Source organism: Leiobunum rupestre, chromosome 2, assembly GCF_980474605.1.
Source record: "Leiobunum rupestre chromosome 2, qqLeiRupe1.1.hap1, whole genome shotgun sequence".
NCBI classification, from domain to species: Eukaryota; Metazoa; Arthropoda; class Arachnida; order Opiliones; family Sclerosomatidae; genus Leiobunum; species Leiobunum rupestre.
Window position 1 is genome coordinate 48,076,516 of NC_143385.1, and position 22,965 is coordinate 48,099,480.

The 22,965-nt window shown below is 32.5% G+C and overlaps 1 protein-coding gene across 3 annotated transcripts in view; it reads right to left on the minus strand.

Moving 5' to 3' along the window:
- The window catches only part of inaE (inactivation no afterpotential E), a 202,120-nt gene extending 179,982 nt beyond the window's left edge, over positions 1 to 22,138 (minus strand). For all 3 annotated transcript variants that reach the window (XM_090165719.1, XM_090165718.1, XM_090165717.1), the window contains exon 1: positions 21,818 to 22,138. In XM_090165719.1, coding sequence (XP_090021845.1) covers positions 21,818 to 21,912 — 95 coding nt within the window. In that variant the 5' untranslated portion in view covers positions 21,913 to 22,138. The remainder of the gene's footprint in view (positions 1 to 21,817) is intronic.
- Positions 22,139 to 22,965: the final 827 nt, after the last annotated feature.

The following is a 22,965-nucleotide window of genomic DNA, read 5'->3' on the forward strand; positions in this document are numbered from 1 at the left end:
TTTATTAAAATTATATGAATAATGAATTATGTAAACGAATTATATTAATATTATAATTAATAATCCGAATAATTATGAATATTTACTTTTAAATTTTACCGACAAATGATGGTGTCACCAAATGTTATCAGTTGTGAGGATAATATTTATTTTGACGTTTCGAGTCCCGTTGGATGTAAGTGGTCTGAGAATAGACGCTCACGAGAGAGTCGCCGCAATAATTATCACTTTCCAGTTGGCCGTATTATTTTCCACTCCATCTATCGGTTGAAATAGATACGAAACGGATAAAATATGTTTCAATTCCATTTACCATTTTTAATTAATTTAAAAATTGGAAATTTTACGTTGTTTTCTTAGCTAAGACACTGCAATTTCAAGTTAATCCGTTAAGGATAAAATAACCCGCAGATGCTAAATAACATCATGTGGCGACTACACGGACTCTTAAAAACTGCCCGTTGATATTAAAATGTCATTCAATTTACAATTCAAATTGTGTTACCCGAATTCCTTGGTTGTTCGCTTTATTAAATAAGCCCTTTTGACGAGGCTTAAGTACAACAGGCTTAGTTAACTTTTTAATTTGTGTTGTTTTAAATTAAATTAAATAAAGGAATTTGGTATATTTCGACCCTTATCGATAAGCTTTAAGGATAGGAAAATGTCGTTAGTGGAAATTATAATCGCTAAAGGAAGAAATTTTTTCGTTATGTCGTTAACCATAAATTATAATTTTTTTTAGTTTATAGAATTAAAGCAAGTGTCGGCTCGACGTGAAGTAACTCTTTTTTTCAACAGATGTCGCTAGCGTCGAAATCAAAACAAGATATTTAAGCTACATTTTGACCCAAAAGGCGGGGCATAAAAGTACCCCTCACGTTGATTGGCTCGTTTGTAAATTGGACGAAAACTTAAATTATAGTAATTTTTAACAATATATTTTATACGGGATATATAATTTAGATTAAAGTCCACTAACAAGGAGACGACCCCAGGTGTTTCACACCGATTTCGCTCAAACTCGAAGGATTGGTAGACCTTCATGTAATTTGAAAAATCCTAAAGGGAATTTATTCAATGGGCAACGGTTTTGCCATGGCAACGGAAAATGTTTTTGACAACATAAAATTTTTCCTATTTAAGCTATATCGGTTCATTTTCACCCATTTGGTTCAAATTGATCAAAATGTGATCAATTTTGATTTTTTTTCATCAATTTTTAACAATTTTTTAAAATTTTTCACAGGGAATCGGTCCAAATCCCATGTTATTCCCAATGGGAAAATTTCCATTTTGTGTTGTCAAAAACATTTTTCGTTGCCATGGCCAAACCGTTGCCCATTGAATAAATTCCCTTTAGGATTTTTCAAGTTACATGAAGGTCTACCAATCCTTCGAGTTTGAACGAAATCGGTGTGTAACGCCTCGGGTCGTCTCCTTGTAAGTAGAGTATAAGTTTTTTAATTATAATAATTATAAATGGTTCTCTGACGACGTTATTGTATTAGCTGAATTTTAGCTTCCTTTCCCATTAATAGGTGGCACCACGCTCTCCGTAAAGTCGTTTTTTCGAAGAATCGGATAGATTCATTGCCATCTTTAATAACAATGGCCTTATCATAATACAGGTGGCAATGATAACGCCGACAGTTGCTTTAAATCTCAAAACTAGGATTTAGTAAACTAGGATTTAGTTCAGTTTAGATAGTTCTTCCCTTAAGCGTTAACGAAAGCAAATTGTCGTTAATGGAAATTATAGTCGCTAAAGAAAAACCTTTCAGTTCGAGAAATGAATCTTGATAAATTTTGTTTGTTTCTAGAGATGTGTATTAATTTTGTAATTAATAAATCTCGATAAATCTTGTATTTCAATAATCATAAATCTCGTTTCTCAAGAAATAAGAAAAAAGTATAAATCAGGATGTCTTGTTTTTCGATAAATAATTATAAATCTCGTTTTTCGAGAAATAATTCAGGTTAATTTTTTCTGAGAAATGTATATAAATTTTGATTAATGTCGGTTTTTCGAAAAATATTTATTAAATCTGGCTTAATCTGGATTTTTCGATAAAAAATGATAAATTTTGAATAATCTTGACGCAGACATCTTGATTAATCTGTTTTTTTTTAATAAGTTTTGAATCTTCTTAAGCTTCTCAGTAACAACGCCATATTAAGAATTTATACCAAATGCAAGATGACAATCTTGAGTTTTAAAGCACCACCTTAGAATTATAGAAAACGGTGTCAATCTTGATTAATCTGCCTTTTTTTAGAAATATAGAAAACGGTGTCAATCTTGATTAATTTGCCTTTTTTTTAGAAATACGTATAAATCTCGATAAATCTTGTATTTCAATAATCATAAATCTCGTTTCTCAAGAAATAAGAAAAAAATATAAATCAGGATGTCTTGTTTTTCGATAAATAATTATAAATCTCGTTTTTCGAGAAATAAGAAAAAAGTATAAATCAGGATGTCTTGTTTTTCGATAAATAATTATAAATCTAGTTTTTCGAGAAATAATTCAGGTTAATTTTTTCTGAGAAATGTATATAAATTTTGATTAATGTCGGTTTTTCGAAAAATATTTATTAAATCTGGCTTAATCTGGATTTTTCGATAAAAAATGATAAATTTTGAATAATCTTGACGCAGACATCTTGATTAATCTGTTTTTTTTAATAAGTTTTGAATCTTTTTAAGCTTCTCAGTAACAACGCCATATTAAGAATTTATACCAAATGCAAGATGACAATCTTGAGTTTTAAAGCACCACCTTAGAATTATAGAAAACGGTGTCAATCTTGATTAATCTGCCTTTTTTTAGAAATATAGAAAACGGTGTCAATCTTGATTAATTTGCCTTTTTTTTAGAAATACGTATAAATCTTGGTTAATCTCTATTTTTCGAGAAATAAGAATTTATCTTAATTAATCTTGACTTTTTCGTGAAATATGGATAAATATCGATAAATCTCGAGTTTTCCGAGAATTATGTATTAATCTTATTTAATCTCTATTTTTCGAGAAATATGTATTAATCTTGAATAATCTTGATTAATCTGGATTTTTCGAGAAATATTTATTAATCTGGATTTTTCGAGAAATATGTATTAATCTTGATTAAGCTTGATTAATCTTGATTTTTCGAGAAATATGTATAAATCTAGATTAATTTTGATTAACACCGTACAACATCCGAATCCACATGAACAACCCCCGTAATTGGAGGGGTCGAGATTTGGTAAATTACAGCCAACTACAGCACCCGAATCCATATGGTACACTCACGCAAAAGATCAGTCTACAATTGCAATCGCGAGGTAGTACTTAGAGCGTAACTAGACGCGATCTGAGCCGAGTGCGTTGAAGAGCGACAAGCCGAGTCCAAAGCGCTTCTCGAAAGGGAATGAGACTATCAAGAGTGGTTTAACCTTAATATGACGCTTCTTAGATGTCCAAACAGCGGGGAGCGACTGGTTAAGGTGGTCGCAATCGCCGGCGAATCGATGCTTCGTTAAGGAACAGGGAGAAGACTTAATGGGGTCGCATAGGGCCAGGTGACGTCATCCCGATCCAGGAGGGGGGTTGCAGACTGGGGGGGGGGGCGACGTCAAAGATCGCTACTTCTGCCTTCGAGCGAAAGAGCCGTAACTCTGACATAGAATGGAATTCTATATGGATAAATCTTCAGTTTTTCGAGAAATATGTATTAATCTGGATTTTTCGAGAAATATGTGTTAATCTGGATTTTTCGAGAAATATGTGTTAATCTGGATTTTTCGAGAAATATGTGTTAATCTGGATTTTTCGAGAAATATGTGTTAATCTGGATTTTCGAGAAATATGTGTTAATCTGGATTTTTCGAGAAATATGTGTTAATCTAGATTTTTCGAGAAATATGTATTAACCTTGATTTATCTAGATTTTTCGAGAAATATGTATTAACCTTGATTTATCTTGATTTTTCGAGAAATATGTATTAATCTGGATTTTTTGAGAAATATGTATTAACCTTGATTTATCTTGAATTTTCGAGAAATATGTATTAATCTGGATTTTTCGAGAAATATGTATTAACCTTGATTTATCTTGATTTTTCGAGAAATATGTATTAATCTTGATTTTTCGAGAAATATGTGTTAATCTTGATTTTTCGAGAAATATGTGTTAATCTTGATTTTTCGAGAAATATGTATTAACCTTGATTTATCTTGATTTTTCGAGAAATATGTGTTAATCTGGATTTTTCGAGAAATATGTGTTAATCTAGATTTTTCGAGAAATATGTATTAACCTTGATTTATCTAGATTTTTCGAGAAATATGTATTAACCTTGATTTATCTTGATTTTTCGAGAAATATGTATTAATCTGGATTTTTTGAGAAATATGTATTAACCTTGATTTATCTTGAATTTTCGAGAAATATGTATTAATCTGGATTTTTCGAGAAATATGTATTAACCTTGATTTATCTTGATTTTTCGAGAAATATGTATTAATCTTGATTTTTCGAGAAATATGTGTTAATCTTGATTTTTCGAGAAATATGTGTTAATCTTGATTTTTCGAGAAATATGTATTAACCTTGATTTATCTTGATTTTTCGAGAAATATGTGTTAATCTGGATTTTTCGAGAAATATGTGTTAATCTAGATTTTTCGAGAAATATGTATTAACCTTGATTTATCTAGATTTTTCGAGAAATATGTATTAACCTTGATTTATCTTGATTTTTCGAGAAATATGTATTAATCTGGATTTTTTGAGAAATATGTATTAACCTTGATTTATCTTGAATTTTCGAGAAATATGTATTAATCTGGATTTTTCGAGAAATATGTATTAACCTTGATTTATCTTGATTTTTCGAGAAATATGTATTAATCTTGATTTTTCGAGAAATATGTGTTAATCTTGATTTTTCGAGAAATATGTGTTAATCTTGATTTTTCGAGAAATATGTATGCCTTCGAGCGAAAGAGCCGTAACTCTGACATTGAATGGAATTCTTAAGAACGTAAGCCATTGGCTAAATGTATTGCATTGAAGGGAAAACAACACTTATTATTCTGTCACTAGTGGCGCTGACGCGTATTTTTTAACAGTATTGCGGGCTCTTGAAAACCCGTTCTGACTGTAGAAATACGGAAAAGAGCAATTTTGTGGTAACGTGGAACACCTGACGACACAAAACTAGTTTTAGATTGGCTTAAACTAGTTACTACTAGGTGGTTTCTTTTCGCCTGTTCTCGGACTAAAGGTGTACTCTTTTTACCCTAAAACGTTTTATTCGTCTGTTCCGGGGATGAGAATTACTCCACCCCATTAATTAATTAATTAATTAATTAATTAAATAATTATTAATAAATAATTTTCCCTCTGTAATAGTTTTAGAAAATCGATGTATGATGAATTTCGAGCCAACAAAAAGAATTTTGAAAAGTCGTTGGAAGCTTATGCACGTTTCAACCGAATAAAATCAACATTATACGATATGCGCTTTGGCGCGTAACTGATTTCTTATGATATTATTATTACTGAGCCACCATGTAATATATTCTGATCTTAAATCATTCATTTCAGTTTGAGAATACTGGTAACAAATTGTATTTAGATTCCACTATCAAATTTAAATAACAAAATTAGAATATAAATTGAATCATGGACAGTAAATTAAGAGGACAGGTTTTCGATACCCTTCCACAGTGCATCCGAGGGAGTCTTGCAAGTCGTTTGTAGACGTGATCATAAAATTTCAAAATGGCAATCTAACGCGGTTGATATTGTTACGTCATTTTTTGCGCTTTATATTTTAGTAATTTTTAATTTTGGTTTTTTAATTCAATAAAAACTATCAACTGATATTTAGTATATCATATTTAATCTATAAAATCGTGAAAAAATACCTTTTGGAGTAAAAATGTACTTCGTGTTTATCTTTTTTCTTTTTTTCGAACAGTATCGTCCACTCTTAGCGATACTTTGTTTTTCTCAAATGACCTTGGACGACTCCCTTAGTGTTATTGGCTTACGGGGGCTAAAAACCAGGCTTTTTACCGATCCTCTAAAATCTACTATCCATGATTGAATATAAATATTTCGTTACCTCAGTTCCAAAACGTGGTAAATAATCTTACGTTTTTAAAAAAATTATTATTGATTATTTAACACTTTAAAAATACATTAAATTTGATAGTAGTCAAATTATGTTTTGGGATAACTGATTTTTGGAACTAAATTCCAAAAATTAAAAAGGCATCTAGGAGTAGTAAACACAACACCCCTTGTGTTTACTACTCCTAGAAGGCATCCACATAAAAAACATCTTTAAAATTCGGGAATACGTAAATATTGCATTATGTTTTCCCTGATTTCCAGATTTTGTTTTTTAATTTTACAGAATTTCATTAAGTTAAAAATATTTTCAGGGATTTTGTAGCAAATCGAATGTTTATTTTTTGGAAACAATATTTTTGGTATGATTAAAGTGGCTTTGAGTAACCCACTTACATAGAGTGGAAGGCAATCAGCGAAACTTCTTAACACGAAATAAACAAGTTGGCCTAAAGTTAATGTACAATATCTGGATAAAAGAGTAAGTTTATACTCTAAAAAAATGTAAAAACAACACCATCGCTCCTCAGACCTTTTTTATTCACGCCTCGAAAACCAATTGGCCCGTTAGGATTATTGTTTCGTGCGCTTTCATAGGCATAGCTGCACACCAAGACTTGGTCTCGGGCTCAGTCTCACCAAACTTTTAGTTTGGCCTTAGTCTCGTCTCGGTCTCACAATAATTTCTCCAAAAATACGAGAGCTCGTCTCGGGCTAATAAGTTTTTTCCTAAATACGAGAGCTCGTCTCGGGCTCATAAGTTTTTTCCTAAATACGAGAGCTCGTCTCGGGCTCATATTTTTTATCTCCTAAACACAAGAGCTCGTCTCGAAATCACAATTCCTCTCCCTAAACATTTGAGCTTGTCTCGGGCTCATACTTAATTCTGTTACTAACAAGGGCTCGTGTCAGTCTCAGAAGAATTTGCGTAACTCGCGGGGCATTTCAGTCTGTTAATATCTTTTTGAAGTTTTAATATTTTTTATATTGATATATAAATCCTAAGTCAAACGAAACAGCTGGGCGACCAGGTCTGTTATTTTATTCTCTTCACTACAACAATCTTCGAACATTCCAGAAGGTAGTTTACTTTGGACCAATCAGAAAACCATTGAGTGAAAACACGTTTCCGTATTAACCTAGTAGGCCAGAGCTCTCTTCAAGGGCGACACGGCCAACTGTGATCACGCGCTATTCGCTCTTTACGTATACCACGCAAACAGCACGTAATCAAAGTTGGTCGTGTCGGGGAGAAATAAAGCGTTACGGCTACGGCCCGTGTTTCTCTGCGCGGCAGCGCTCCCCAGTGGCCAAGGGGAACATGATCGTGCAAAAATGGACACATAACCGTCTCTTAAAAATTAAAAGGTCTCATATCGGACTCGTTACAAAAAATGGTCTCAGCTCGGACTCGTAGTAACACACCATATTATATTGGATGCAGCTCAGGCTCACAGCAATTTACTATATTTTAATGGTCTCATCTCGAGCTCACACAAATACGCTATATTAAAATGGTCTCATCTCGGACTCGTAGTAACACACTATATTATATTGGACGCAGCTCAGGCTCACAGCAATTTAGTTTATTTTAATGGTCTCATCTCGAGCTCACACAAATACGCTATATTAAAATGGTCTCAGCTCGGACTCGTAGTAACACACCATATTATATTGGACGCAGCTCAGGCTCACAGCAATTTAGTTTATTTAAATGGTCTCATCTCGAGCTCACACAAATACGCTATATTAAAATGGTCTCATCTCGGGCTCAAATTAAATGACCACAACGTTTTGGTCTCTTCTCGGGCTCGTATTATTTTCATAATAAAGCCTGGGCTCAGTCTGAAATTGAGCTCGGGCTCTTAGTGTGAGACGAGCCCGATCAGCTATGTTCATAGGGCCTTCCTTCCACTCTATGCGAGTGAGTTACTCTATGGTATTTTTCTTTAACTGAAATGTTTTTAGAATAATTTAGTTTTTATATGGTCAGGGCCTAATCAAAAAAGGAAAGACATAACTAATTTAATAATTCTAGCTACTTGTGCAAATTAATTTAGGAAAGAAGAGTAAAAGACAACGAAAGTTAAAATGTGCACAAAATTTTTTATTAAAAATTAAAATATTCGACCCGACTAGTTTCGGTCACGTGATTGTGCAGTCTTCAGGGGTGTGTACCGTTTTACAATTGTGTCAGGAATTTATAAACAATTTTTTCCAATTATTAAGCCTGTCAATACCAGGTCCAAAGTCGCGATTTAGGCAATTGTTTAATAATTCAATTTTTAATAAAAATTTTTGTGCACATTTTAAGTCTCGTTGTCTTTTACTCTTCTTTCCTAAAGACATAACTGATAAAAATCTAGACGAAAAGCGACTTTTCTCGACTGCGTCTGCCATCTATTGGTGGCAAAGCGTATTAAAATTCACCGTTAAAAATAAACATTGTAGATAATAAGAATTAGACTATAAAACGTGATTACACAAGAGTCGTAAATTATTGTAAGTAGGTTTCTTCATATGCATAGAAAATATTCTAAATATACTAATTCCTCGGAGATTTCATTGCTTTCAGAGATTTCCACTAATTCCTCGGAGATTTCAATGCTTTCAGAGATTTCCACTAATTCCTCGGAGATTTCAATGCTTTCAGAGATTTCCACTATTTCCTCGGATATTTCCACTAATTCCTCGGAGATTTCAATGCTTTCAGAGATTTCCACTAATTCCTCGGAGATTTCAATGCTTTCAGAGATTTCCACTATTTCCTCGGATATTTCCACTAATTCATCGGAGATTTCAATGCTTTCAGAGATTTCCACTAATTCCTCGGAGATTTCAATGCTTTCAGAGATTTCCACTAATTCCTCGGAGATTTCAATGCTTTCAGAGATTTCCACTATTTCCTCGGAGATTTCATTGCTTTCAGAGATTTCCACTAATTCCTCGGAGATTTCATTGCTTTAAGAGATTTCCACTAATTCCTCGGAGATTTCAATGCTTTCAGAGATTTCCACTAATTCCTCGGAGATTTCAATGCTTTCGGAGATTTCCACTATTTCCTCGGAGATTTCAATGCTTTCGGAGATTTCCACTAATTCCTCGGAGATTTCAATACTTTCAGAGATTTCCACTAATTCCTCGGAGATTTCAATGCTTTCGGAGATTTCAATGCTTTCAGAGATTTCCACTAATTCCTCGGAGATTTCAATGCTTTCAGAGATTTCCACTAATTCCTCAGATATTTCATTGCTTTCAGAGATTTACACTAATTTCTCAGAGATTTCTACTGATTCTACGGAGATTTCCACTAATTCCTTAGATATTTCATTGTTTTCAGAGATTTCCACTAACTTCTCAGAGATTTCTACTAATTCTTCGGAGATTTCCACTAATTCCTTAGATATTTCATTATTTTCAGAGATTTTCACTAACTTATCAGAGATTTCTACTAATTCCTTAGACATTTCATTGTTTTCGGAGATTTTCACTAACTTATCAGAGATTTCTACTAATTCCTTAGACATTTCATTGTTTTCGGAGATTTTCACTAACTTCTCATAGATTTCTACTAACTTTTCATAGATTTCTACTAATTCCTTAGACATTTCATTGCTTTCGGAGATTTTCACTAACTTCTCATAGATTTCTACTAACTTCTCATAGATTTCTACTAATTCCTTAGACATTTCATTGCTTTCGGAGATTTTCACTAACTTCTCATAGATTTCTACTAACTTCTCATAGATTTCTACTAATTCCTTAGACATTTCATTGTTTTCGGAGATTTTCACTAACTTATCAGAGATTTCTACTAATTCCTTAGACATTTCATTGTTTTCGGAGATTTTCACTAACTTCTCATAGATTTCTACTAACTTTTCATAGATTTCTACTAATTCCTTAGACATTTCATTGCTTTCGGAGATTTTCACTAACTTCTCATAGATTTCTACTAACTTTTCATAGATTTCTACTAATTCCTTAGACATTTCATTGTTTTCGGAGATTTTCACTAACTTCTCATAGATTTCTACTAACTTCTCATAGATTTCTACTAATTCCTTAGACATTTCATTGTTTTCGGAGATTTTCACTAACTTCTCATAGATTTCTACTAACTTCTCATAGATTTCTACTAATTCCTTAGACATTTCATTGCTTTCGGAGATTTTCACTAACTTCTCATAGATTTCTACTAACTTTTCATAGATTTCTACTAATTCCTTAGACATTTCATTGTTTTCGGAGATTTTCACTAACTTCTCATAGATTTCTACTAACTTTTCATAGATTTCTACTAATTCCTTAGACATTTCATTGTTTTCGGAGATTTTCACTAACTTCTCATAGATTTCTACTAACTTCTCATAGATTTCTACTAATTCCTTAGACATTTCATTGCTTTCGGAGATTTTCACTAACTTCTCATAGATTTCTACTAACTTCTCATAGATTTCTACTAATTCCTTAGACATTTCATTGCTTTCGGAGATTTTCACTAACTTCTCATAGATTTCTACTAACTTCTCATAGATTTCTACTAATTCCTTAGACATTTCATTGTTTTCGGAGATTTTCACTAACTTATCAGAGATTTCTACTAATTCCTTAGACATTTCATTGTTTTCGGAGATTTTCACTAACTTCTCATAGATTTCTACTAACTTTTCATAGATTTCTACTAATTCCTTAGACATTTCATTGCTTTCGGAGATTTTCACTAACTTCTCATAGATTTCTACTAACTTCTCATAGATTTCTACTAATTCCTTAGACATTTCATTGCTTTCGGAGATTTTCACTAACTTCTCATAGATTTTCACTAACTTCTCATAGATTTCTACTAATTCTTCAGAGATTTCTAATAATTTTTTGCAGATTTCCGCTATTTACTATTTTTTAAAAGATTTAAACTATTTTCTCAGTGATTTCCACTATTTTTTCAGTGATTTCCCGTCATTTCCAGCATGATATGTACACCTGATAACTAAAGCGTCTAACAATTCGCCTTACACAACGTCTCGCTGGGCGGGAGATTTCCCTCTCGCGATAACGTCACTCTCCGAATGATAATATAATATAATATAATATAATATAATATAATATAATATAATATAATAATAATTTTAATAATTATAATATAATAATATAATAATATAATATAATATAATATAATATAATGATAATATAATGATAACGTCACTCTCCGAAAAGCTTTCATTCAAATAATTCCCAAAACGGTACACTTACGAAACATTATGGTAAACAACGGGGCGAATATGAGTTTATATCGTAGTAACGTGGCGGCGCTGCAGTCGAATGCGACAGCGCTCCGTCAAAACGCTTGGAGGCTCAGAGCGAGTAAGACACCAGTCACACCATAGACCTTACTACGAAGACAGTGAAGCTGTTGAGTTTCGGGGGGCGGAAGGGGGTCGCAGATTCAGGGCTAATCGCGAAGCAATTGAGTGGGGGAAGGGAGGGGGCGGGAACTGAACTGAGCAATGCGGGGAAGCTACCTCCCTGGGGGCTGCCGAATGGACAGGGGCTGATTTGCAAATACGGACTAATTACGGTGAATTATAAACAAGTCCTCCTTCTCCTCTCATAGCAATAATAATAATAATGGTTGTATTCCCCTTACGCGTGACTCACACGTACAGTAGCGACATCTCGTAGCGGATTTTAAACCAAAGCGCGAAAAACATGGGAATTTTGGGTACGACACTAGAATAGTTGGTTTTAATGTCTATTCATACGAGCCAACCGAAGCGGTTTCTAGGTGTACGTGTGAAGGCGCTTAGAGTGACAAACTGAGTTGCTCTGCAAGAACGGAAGAAATATTTCTATCCTCTATTTAACTTCATTTCCGCTACTGTTTTTCGATAAGGATCTTTATTTTTGCTTATGGTTTTTCCTATATTTTCCTTTAGTTCCCTAAAAATTACCTATTCTTTTTATAAAATTTTCGAGGCATTTTCCTGGTCACCCGGCATTTATACAAAATTAAAATTGAAACTAAAACTGAAATTTCGTTCTGGTGAGACAAAATGAAACTAAAACTAAATCTTTTTTCTGGTCACGTGAAACTTGTAATAATATTCATATTAATTTTTAGTTGATTGGTAATATGTATGCACGGCTAAAGCGAAAAATAGATTAAAAGTAAAATACAACAGTTTAAAAAAACCTGATTTAAACCAAAAACGACCTCGTTTAAACTTAAAAAAACGGGTTTTTTAAGGTTTTTATATAAAAAAAAGAGATTTTTTCCAACCCAGGGCGTCATTGTACAAGGTAATTTGAAAATATGAAGGGGTCTTCCATAAAGATTGACTTGCAGGTTATATTCCTTTTAAGTTCCCTACGTATTTCGCGACGAATGAGCTACATTAAAACAAGTTCAGCAAGCGTAGCTTATTTTATGGAACGCGAATAGTACTTTTTATGAAGTAACGTGGCCTTCTTGTTTAAATGTTGCTCTTATACGTCACAGTCTCTTACTTCTACTAGTCTACGAGCGCGCGCTACAGTCGCGAGGAATATAGCTTTTTCTGGCGCGCGTGAAAATCGCTCGTGCGAAAAATATACTAATAAAGCTGGATCTTGTGACGTAAGAGCAACATTTTAACAAATTGGGCAAGACCACTTTTTATTTTATAAAATCAACTATTATCCCTAAACAAAAATAAATACGTTATAAAATAATTACAATTAGAATAGGCAAAAAGGTTTTGATTGATAATTAACTAGCATGGCTATGTTTGAGATTATTTTGAGCGTTGCTCTCAATCCCCTAAATGTCAATGAAATCAAAGACCTATTCCCCCCCTCTCTGGCCGAGGTTTAAATTATCTCCCCAAAGTACATTCTTGGAATAATAATCCCCGCAAATGTTCAATGTCAACAATTAAATTCGAAACGCAAAGCCATCATCTGGAAATAAATCTAAACAAACGAAGTTGGATCACCTTCATCGATGACTCAATAACATCTCGGACCAATCAACGCCTTCCCGACAAAGCAATATACGCCACCATTCGGCGACAATCAATATTACTAGGAACAATAGACGAAAAGCGAATGAGCCGGCCTACCGACACCGGCTAACCGCAAAACGTCTTGTTATTCATTTTAAAACAGCCAAGTCCGCCGATAATCACCCTTTATCGCGCGCTTTAAAGTTAACGTGTCGTTTCTCAATGGCGAAACCGAAGTATGGAGATACCGCGGACAAAGGTAAGGAGAGGGTGAAATCTGTTGGTCGTAAGCTCGAAGCGCGGATGAAGAGTTGAAGGGTCTTCTTGGCAAATGGGGGGATTTTAGAAGAGACACGATACATAATTCAAAGTATGATCATAGAGGGCGCGTCTGGCGACGACTGCCAAGCGCGGTACTTCGACTAAGCGCCGATTTCACAACCGAGGTTTGGGGGCGCCGCCTGGAGGCCGCCATCTTGCAATCGTTAATAATTCACTTTTATTTAAGCGCAAAACCAAGTTAATATAGAAAAAGCTTAACCTAAAATAAACAGAATTAGGCTTCATATTTTATTTTTAAGATACACTGAAGAAAAACAATATGGAGAGATTGGTAGTTACTTCTTCAAAAAATTTTAAATTATTATTCTTAAAATTTATTCTCTTGTACTTCGTTATCCTCTAAAATGTTAAAATCAACATTTATTAAAAATATCAAAATCTATTTTAAATACATCAAAATCTTTTTTAAAATATCAAAATCTTTTGTAAAATTTCAAAATCTTTTTTAAAAATATCAAAATCTATTTTAAAAATATCAAAATCTTTTTTAAAATATTATAATTTATTTTAAAATATGAAAATTTCAAGATCTATTTTAAAATATGAAAATTCCAATGTCTATTTTAAAAAACGAAAATTCCAAGATCTATTTAAAAATTTTAAAAGCTCAAGATCTATTTTGAAATATTAAAAATCCAAACATCTATTTTAAAATAATAAATATCAATTTCAATTTCTATTTTAAAACATTAAATCGTAATTTCTATTTCTATTTTAAAATATTAAAATCAGAAAATCAACTTTGAATTATTAAAATATTAAAATCTAAAGATCAACTTTGAAATATTAAAATCTGAAGACCTGTTTTAAAATTATAAAATCTGAAGACCTGTTTTAAAATTATAAAATCCCAAGACCTATTTTAAAATATGAAATATCAATTTCTATTTCAATTTTAAAATATGAAATATCAATTTCTATTTCTATTTTAAAATATGAAATATCAATTTCTATTTCAATTTTAAAATATGAAATATCAATTTCTATTTATATTTTAAAATATTAAATACAAATTTCTATTTCTATTTTAAAATATTAAATATCAATTTCTATTTATATTTTAAAATATTAAAATCTCAAGAGCTATTTTAAAATATTGAAATCCCAAGACCTATTTTAAAATATTAAAATATTAAATATAAATTTATATTTCTATTTTAAAATATTAAAATATTAAATATAAATTTATATTTCTATTTTAAAATATTAAAATATTAAATATAAATTTATATTTCTATTTTAAAATATTAAAATATTAAATATAAATTTATATTTCTATTTTAAAATATTAAAATATTAAATATAAATTTATATTTCTATTTTAAAATATTAAAATATTAAATATAAATTTATATTTCTATTTTAAAATATTAAAATATTAAATATAAATTTATATTTCTATTTTAAAATATTAAAATATTAAATATAAATTTATATTTCTATTTTAAAATATTAAAATATTAAATATAAATTTATATTTCTATTTTAAAATATTAAATATCAATTTCTATTTCTATTTTAAAATATTAAATATCAATTTCTATTTATATTTTAAAATATTAAAATCTCAAGACCTATTTTAAAATATTGAAATCCCAAGACCAATTTTAAAATATTAAAATTTCAAGACCCATTTTAAAATATTGAAATCCCAAGACCCATTTTAAAATATTAAAATCTCAAGACCTATTTTAAAATATTAAAATCTCAAGACCCATTTTAAATTATTAAAATCTCAAGACCTATTTTAAAATATGAAAATCGCAAGACCTATTTTAAAATATTAAAATTTCGAGACCCATTTTAAAATATTAAAATCTCAAGACCTATTTTAAAATATTAAAATCTCAAGACCTATTTTAAAATATTAAAATTTCAAGACCCATTTTAAAATATTGAAATCCCAAGACCCATTTTAAAATATTAAAATCTCAAGACCTATTTTAAAATATGAAAATCCCAAGACCTATTTTAAAATATTAAAATCCCAAGACCTATTTTAAAATATTAAAATCCCAAGACCTACGTTAAAATATTAAAATCCCAAGACCTATTTAAAAAAATTAAAATCCCAAGACCTATTTTAAAATATTAAAATCCCAAGACCTATTTTAGAATCTAGAAAACCATGTGTTGTTTAAATCTGGTTGTAATGAAAGCCGCCTTTGAAGCCGGCCGCGAAAATGGAGTGTGTCCGGGCAGCTGGAGGCGCTCCTTTCAATTCAATTGTAATACAAATTTGGAGTACTAGGCCGAAACAGGGAAGTTAATATCGGAAGTGGGGGGTTGAGGAAATATCCGAAATAGTCGTTCCTCGACTGATAATAAGTTATTACAAAATCTCCATAAGCGATTTTCGATGGATAATTAATAAGATGGGATTTAATTTGGAATTTCTAGAATGGCCTGGGAAATTGCGTAAATCAAGCTTCATATTTAGTTACGTCAGAAATTCGTTACATTAGCTACTCCGGCTGTTGAAGTTTCACATCGTTAAATAGCGCTACCAAGTTAGTTTGACGAAACCGTTTTCCTGTACACCGCGTTTTGCTGGTTCGCCAATGTTCATTCCTTGGCGAGACGACAGGATACTGTCGGCAAAATGAATGGAAATCTGAATATTACATTTCAGGTACACGGCTAATAACCAAGACGCTGATAGCTAACATTAATTAACTGTTAAACAGCGTTAAACTATATTATAATGATTGAACATAAAATACATTTATTTTTAATATTTTAACATAATTATTTGATTAAAGACGAATGAAATAAAATGAAATCTTTAATGTGCATATCAACAGAACACACATATGCACAATCGTAATACACATAATGGAGAACTTGGTCATATACAAAGGTGGACATAATCAATTTTTCAGCTTTAAAATATCTAAAAACTATCAATTTTCTCACTGAATTCGTTACAAGTCATTTGGATTCTTTTCGAAGCAGATGAAATGATAATCTTAGTACAGGTTATCTTTGGCCTTGTTTTTGTGATTGGTACATGGAATTTGAGAGAATGAGTTAAATCGGTAATTTTGAAATTACAAATAGTCTTCTTTTGAAATAATTATTAACGTTTTTCAGTTAATAGTTTTGCAATGAATAGTTATGCATAAATATGCTAAGTAATTAATAAATATTAATATTATTAACTATCCTAATTTAAATGATGTTGACATTAAAATATTAATGTTCATTTAATATTAACATTATACTAACTATTCTTATTTAAATAATATTGACATTAAAATACTAATATTATTTTAACTATTATAATTTAAATAATATTCATATTAAAATATTAATATAATAAATTGTTAAAAAGGGCTGCAATTCTATATGCTTAGATAAAATTGTTAGATAAAATGATAAAACTTCGATAAATTTGCATATATATTTACAATTAAAAAGGCCTTGTTTTATCATTTTCTTTAACAATATTAATTTAATATTAACTAATATAATCTAAATAATGTTCATATTAAAATATTAATATAATATTAACTATTATAATTTAAATAATGTTGATAATAAAATATTAATATTATATAAAGTTGACATTAAAATAACCACCATAGCAAAAAGTCTGAAGTAATTAATCGAAAAAAAACCCAATTAAAACAATTTTTCCAACATAGTTTCAAAGCAAATTTGATCATTGTGAGCTGTGCAAAAGTTTACAGACAAAAAAAGACCTTTAAACCTTGTTCCGAGCAAGGCATTCAAGTCGGAACCTCCTCAATCACCCGCATTTGAGAAACTCGTGTAAAAAGTAGCGGCTTAAAGGCGTGAGGTACTTCACAGAGTTAAACAACGCGAAATTTCAATAGCGCGAAGCAGTCGACGAGTAAATTTCCAACCCGCGTTTCGCGCTATGAATGACAACGACTGGCGTTCAGTCTTTTAGCCACAACTCCCTCTCAGCGCGCTTTGCTGCCAGACCAATACGTCGCACCCTACCCCCTCGTCAATCCCCCCCCCCGGGCCCGCTAAAGCCCGTTCGGATGGACTGGCAGTTGGTAATCGATAATCTAACTTTTCTATCAAATTTTGCAGCCTTTGTTGAAAAGTTTGTCCAAAGTGAGATTAGGAAGGCTAACTCCGAAAAAAATGCAGCTGACGTTTTTGAAGCGATTCGACGGCCAAAAAAGGAAATTATATTCGCGAAAGGTGTTTTTTAGGACTTCATTTTATGTCTAGTAATCAATAGTAGCGTTTTCAGGTGAGGTTCGTTTATCCAATAAGCATATGGAATGTTGTAAAGCTTTATTCGACGCGTTTGAAACAAGTTTGGTCGTGTTATCATAAATTTTTTGAACATATTTAAGGGTCCCCCAATTGACCAAATTGCATTTAAACTTGATTAAATTAAATTTTTAAAATCAATTTAAATGTATTTTTAACGGTGTTGAAATTTTAGAAATTTTTCATTTTTTAAAAGGTTTCACAAGGGGGACCCTTAAAATCCTTCAGATTCAAATGTTATTTTCAATGGAAAAATCCGAAATCCTGTTGTCAAAAACGTTTTCGGTTGCCATGGCAAAACGAAAGCCCGTCGCAACTTTTCCCTTGCAGGTTTTTTAAGGTACATGGAGGTGTATACTATACCCGAGTTTGAACAAAATCGGTGACTATCACCTCGGGTCGTCTCCTTGTTAGATGTTAGTACAGTACAGTCTGTCGAAATCACATGCCTTTGTTTGTGATTGGCTCTTTATCATAAATTAAAGCTAGTGTCGACTGGACGTAAAGTAACTCTTTTTTTCAACAGATGTCGCTATCGTCGAAATCAAAACAAGATACTTAAGCTACATTTTGACCCAAAAGGCGGGACATAAAAGTACCCCTCGCGTTGATTGGCTCGTTTGTAATTTGACGATAACTTAAGTTATAGTAATTTTTAACAGTATATTTTATATGGGATGTATAATTTACGTAAAATCCACTAAATAGAGTATAAGTTGTCTAATTATAATAATTATATATTGTTTCGTTATTTTGAATTTTAGCTTCCTTTACCATTAATAGATGGCACCACGCTATCCAGTAAAATCGTTTTTCTTAAGAATCGGATAGATTCACTGCCATCTCTAATAACAAGGGCCTTATCAAAATATCGCAATGATCGAGCCGGCTGTTGCTTTAAACTATCTTTTGACCATATTTATTGTATGATAAACATTATGTAGGTGGATGTTCCCTTTATGCATTATTATTATTTTTACAGTTGGTCTATTTACTCTACAAGGTTTTATTAACGGCGTTTTAGTACGCATTTCCACCAATAGATGGCAAACGTAGTACAGACAAGTTGCTTGAAGGTGCTTCCCTCTAGAAGCACATTATCGAAGCTTTATGTTAGTTTTATTGCATTTTTGATAGAGTTGAAATTTTTATTATAGTACAAAAGGTGGTTTCTTTTCGATTGTTCCGGGATGCGGAGTAGGGTAAGAAGAGTAAGGCTATGACGTCATTTTACTCCGATTCTGTGGTGGCGAATAGCTTGAGTCGGAATAAAACCGTTTTTCAAAAATGGTTGCCGGTGGTCTTTTTAGCAGATAAATTCTGGCTAGCAGACGACAAAATCCGATTTACTCCTTTGCACCTCCTTTTCAGAAGCAGTGGCGTAGCTAGCATGGGTGACACCCGGGGCGGATAGCATGGTGGGCTATTTACTAGTCTCTAGTTTGTGTTTTCACGGTTGGGTGTCACCCCCCAAATCACGCCCAAACGGGTGGCAGACGACCAAATCCGATTTACCCCTTTACAGAAGGAGTAAAAAGAGTAGCCCTAATACTCCGGAACAAGCGAATAGTTTCTGGGCCGGAGTAAATCTCTTCCCCGGAACAGGTGAATACAACGCTTTAGGATAAAAAGTGTACACTTTTAGTCCGAGAACAGGCGAAAAGCAACCCCCTATTGTTGATAGTTCTGGGTTTTTTCCTCTATGGGAAAAGCAAAGGTGACGTCATGTGACGTCATAAAATGACAATACTTAATTGCAGGGGCGTAGGAACCGGGAGGGGCAGGGGGCAATGCCCCTCCCTAGAATTTTGTTGGGAGGGGCAACTAATGGTATTGATCCCTTCAACCTTTTGTCAGTTGGAATCTTCAAAAGGCTCAAATTCTCATTTTAAAAGCATATAAATCTTGTAGAACCTCAACTGTGTTTAAATTTCAGTCTTTTCCTGCCAATTTACATAGTAGTAAAATGTACACGTGCATTCGGAGAAGCTACACTCCATTAAAAATTAAAAACCATTCTCCAGACCCCTTTTCGTTTACATTTGGCCCCTCCAACTTCTAGGACGTTCCTACGCCCCTGTTTAATTGAAAAGTGATTAAAACCGCTGAATATCTCTTTTTACGGTATTTCTTCTTACTTCTAGTGGTTGCGGTTATCTACCGACTTCGATATGAAATCAACTCCTTGAAAATTGTTATCTATAATAATGCCATTTATATTGGATTCGTAACGACAATCTATAAAATAGGAATGAAATATAACCTTCAACAATAACCTGATAGATAAATCGTCTAAGGCTTAAATAATGCCTTAAGGAGACCCGCTCAGGCTTGACGTAAAGTCGTAAAATTAATAAAAGCTTTCTGCGATAGATCTTTGAATGTGTTTAATTTCCTCAACTTTAATGTTTTGCCAAAAGCCTTAATTATTATAAATTACAATGAGTATTATACGATAAAATAAAATAGTAGTATAATAATAATCTCTATAACCCGTTAATATGCCGTTATTTTAATTGTTTAATTTTCCCTTATTTTAATCCGTTTATTTTACCATATTTTAATCCGTTTATTTTACCATATTTTAATCCGTTAATTTTTTTAATCCATTAATTTTTCCTTATTTTAATCCGTTAATTTTCCACTACTTTAATCCGTTAATTTTCCCTTATTTTAATCCGTTAATTTTCCTTTACTTTAATCCGTTAATTTTTCCTTATTTTAATCCGTTAATTTTCCCCTATTTTAATCGGTTAATTTTCACTTATTTTAATCCGTTAATTTTTCCTTATTTTAATCCGTTAATTTTTCCTTATTTTAATCCGTTAAATTTTCCTTATTTTAATCCGTTAATTTTCCCTTATTTGAATCCGTTAATTTTCCCTTATTCTAATCCGTTAATTTTCCTTTGATTTTCCCCTTATTTTAATCCGATAATTTTCCCTTATTTTGATCCGATAATTTTCCCTTATCTTAATCCTCTTATACCATAAAGTCGATAAAAATCTCCTCATCACGATATAGTAGGGAACTCTTAGTTGATTCTCGAAAGCGTGTCGATTGAGTTCTTAATTAAGCGACAATGGCATTCGATCGAAGCATATCCCGTCGCCCATTCACAAAGGGAAATTGCTGAAAAGGACACCGAAGAAAATATTTCGCCAAGCCTAACAATTTCTACCATTACCCAGTTGAGACTTGGAAAATGCATCGATAAATGTTGATGTCGTATATATAGATGCAATTTTTTTGCGTTCTTAACCTTTATCTTTGGTAACAGGTTTAGAGCTCAACTAGCTGATAAAACTATTGCAATCTTTATCTCTCTTTGATAGAAAATATTTCAAACACTCGCACTTAGAGACCATAAGTAACATCACGAATTGCCATAAATCAGCATTAACATTTCATAAAAATAAATATTGTCACGTGCCGTACTTTAGGGTTGGCTTATTCAAAACTTTACTCTGACCAATAGAAATATTACTTTTGGATTCGGATAATCCTTATACTCATTTGTCAGCGGTGAAAATATTTAGTAATACACGATTTCATCCGTTAAAGTTACAGACAACGCCGTTAAAGCTACAAATAACCCCAATTAGCTTATACGCAGCACCGTTAAACTTACAGATATCACCGATTAGTTTACAGGCATCACCGTTAAACTTACAGACAACGACACTTAGCTTAAAAATTTCTATTAAAAATCACCTTACAGGTGGATTTCAAAAAACCCCAAACTCATTTAAAACTTGTTTGCAAATATTACGAACGAAAACTGCACAAATCTGTACAGGAAAACGAGATCTCCAAAACACAAACCTATTAAAAATCTAATCGCCAATATAAAATTGAAACTCCACGAATATGTACAGAAAAATTCTTAATTTAAAAAAAACTAATTTAAAATCTGATCGTAAAGATAACGAATGCAACTGCACAGATAAATCCTTTATCCAATCTGTACTGGAAAATCGCAACAAACGCCAACCCACCACGAGTGAAAAAACATCTCAAACACACAAATTACAAAGATCACAAACCCTTATCACAACCCAAAAGAGATCACGGAAAAATAATATTAAAATATGAGGTTGAAAAACTCACCACACTGTGTGCAAAATCAGCAAAAATATCCCAGGCACAGCAAAGTCGTCGGATCCAACGGACCAACGTCTTTTGAACACGACAATTCCTGGCATAATAAAATCACGCTCTCGCAAAAAGTGCGTTTAAAAACGCGGCAATCAGAAGAAGAAGCCAGTTAATGTAACCGAGGCTTAAGAGCGCGGCAGAGCCCACTCTTCCAGGGCAGTCTGGAAAGGGCGACCGCTGAGTCCAGCATCCCTGGGATTCTCAGAGGCAGGGCCAACACGCAATACTCTCGGAGAGGAACGAGCGAGGAATGGATAGGAGTCGATAGTTCCGCAGCCGTCGCTCGATAGCGCCGGAAAAGGCCGCTTCCCCCTCAAACCGCTACAGGCAGTCAACTAGCGACATCTCGCGCCGACGACGCCTCATTGGTCGGATTCGAACCCGCCCTCCCTTCCCTATCCGCCGTGTGATGGTAGACCCAGGAATTCGATCATAAAAAATATCGTTTTTTGGGAATGCTTGATAATTACGTAGCTACGACGTCATTGATAAACTGCGCCTTCGAAACGTCGTCCGAATTAGTAGGGCGACCGACTAAAGACACTGCTCTGATGACGTCGCGCGACGCAGCGCCGTTATACGGCCGTTTTTGTCAATTTGTTCTGGCGGAACGATTAAAGCTAAAATATTCGAAATTTCACTTCACAAATCTAGCAATTTCGGATAAAATTAACAATAAGAAAAATTATATTTTTCGCCGTTAGGTGGCTAGACTGAAATTGTCTATGCGTCAGTTATATTATTTGGTATTTCGTCGAAACCCTAAATAAATTCCAGATTAAAAACCCAAAATATTCCAAATGAATACGATCCTTATTAAAAGAACGGTCTAAAAATAGCATACAAATTCCACAAAACAAAATAAAATATTTTTCTCCAAAATTGGTTAAATTTTAAAATTAAATTTCAACCTTATTTTCAACCTTAATTATATAGCTTTTAAATCACCCCAATTATCCGTTTCACAGACAGGCTAAATAAACCCTCAAAAACTTGTATTGAACTTTGCTGTGATCCAGTGGCGTTGACAGGAGTCTGGTTAGGAGGGGTAAATAAAGTAAAAATATTGTTCATATGAAAATAAATGTATGCCCCTTGTG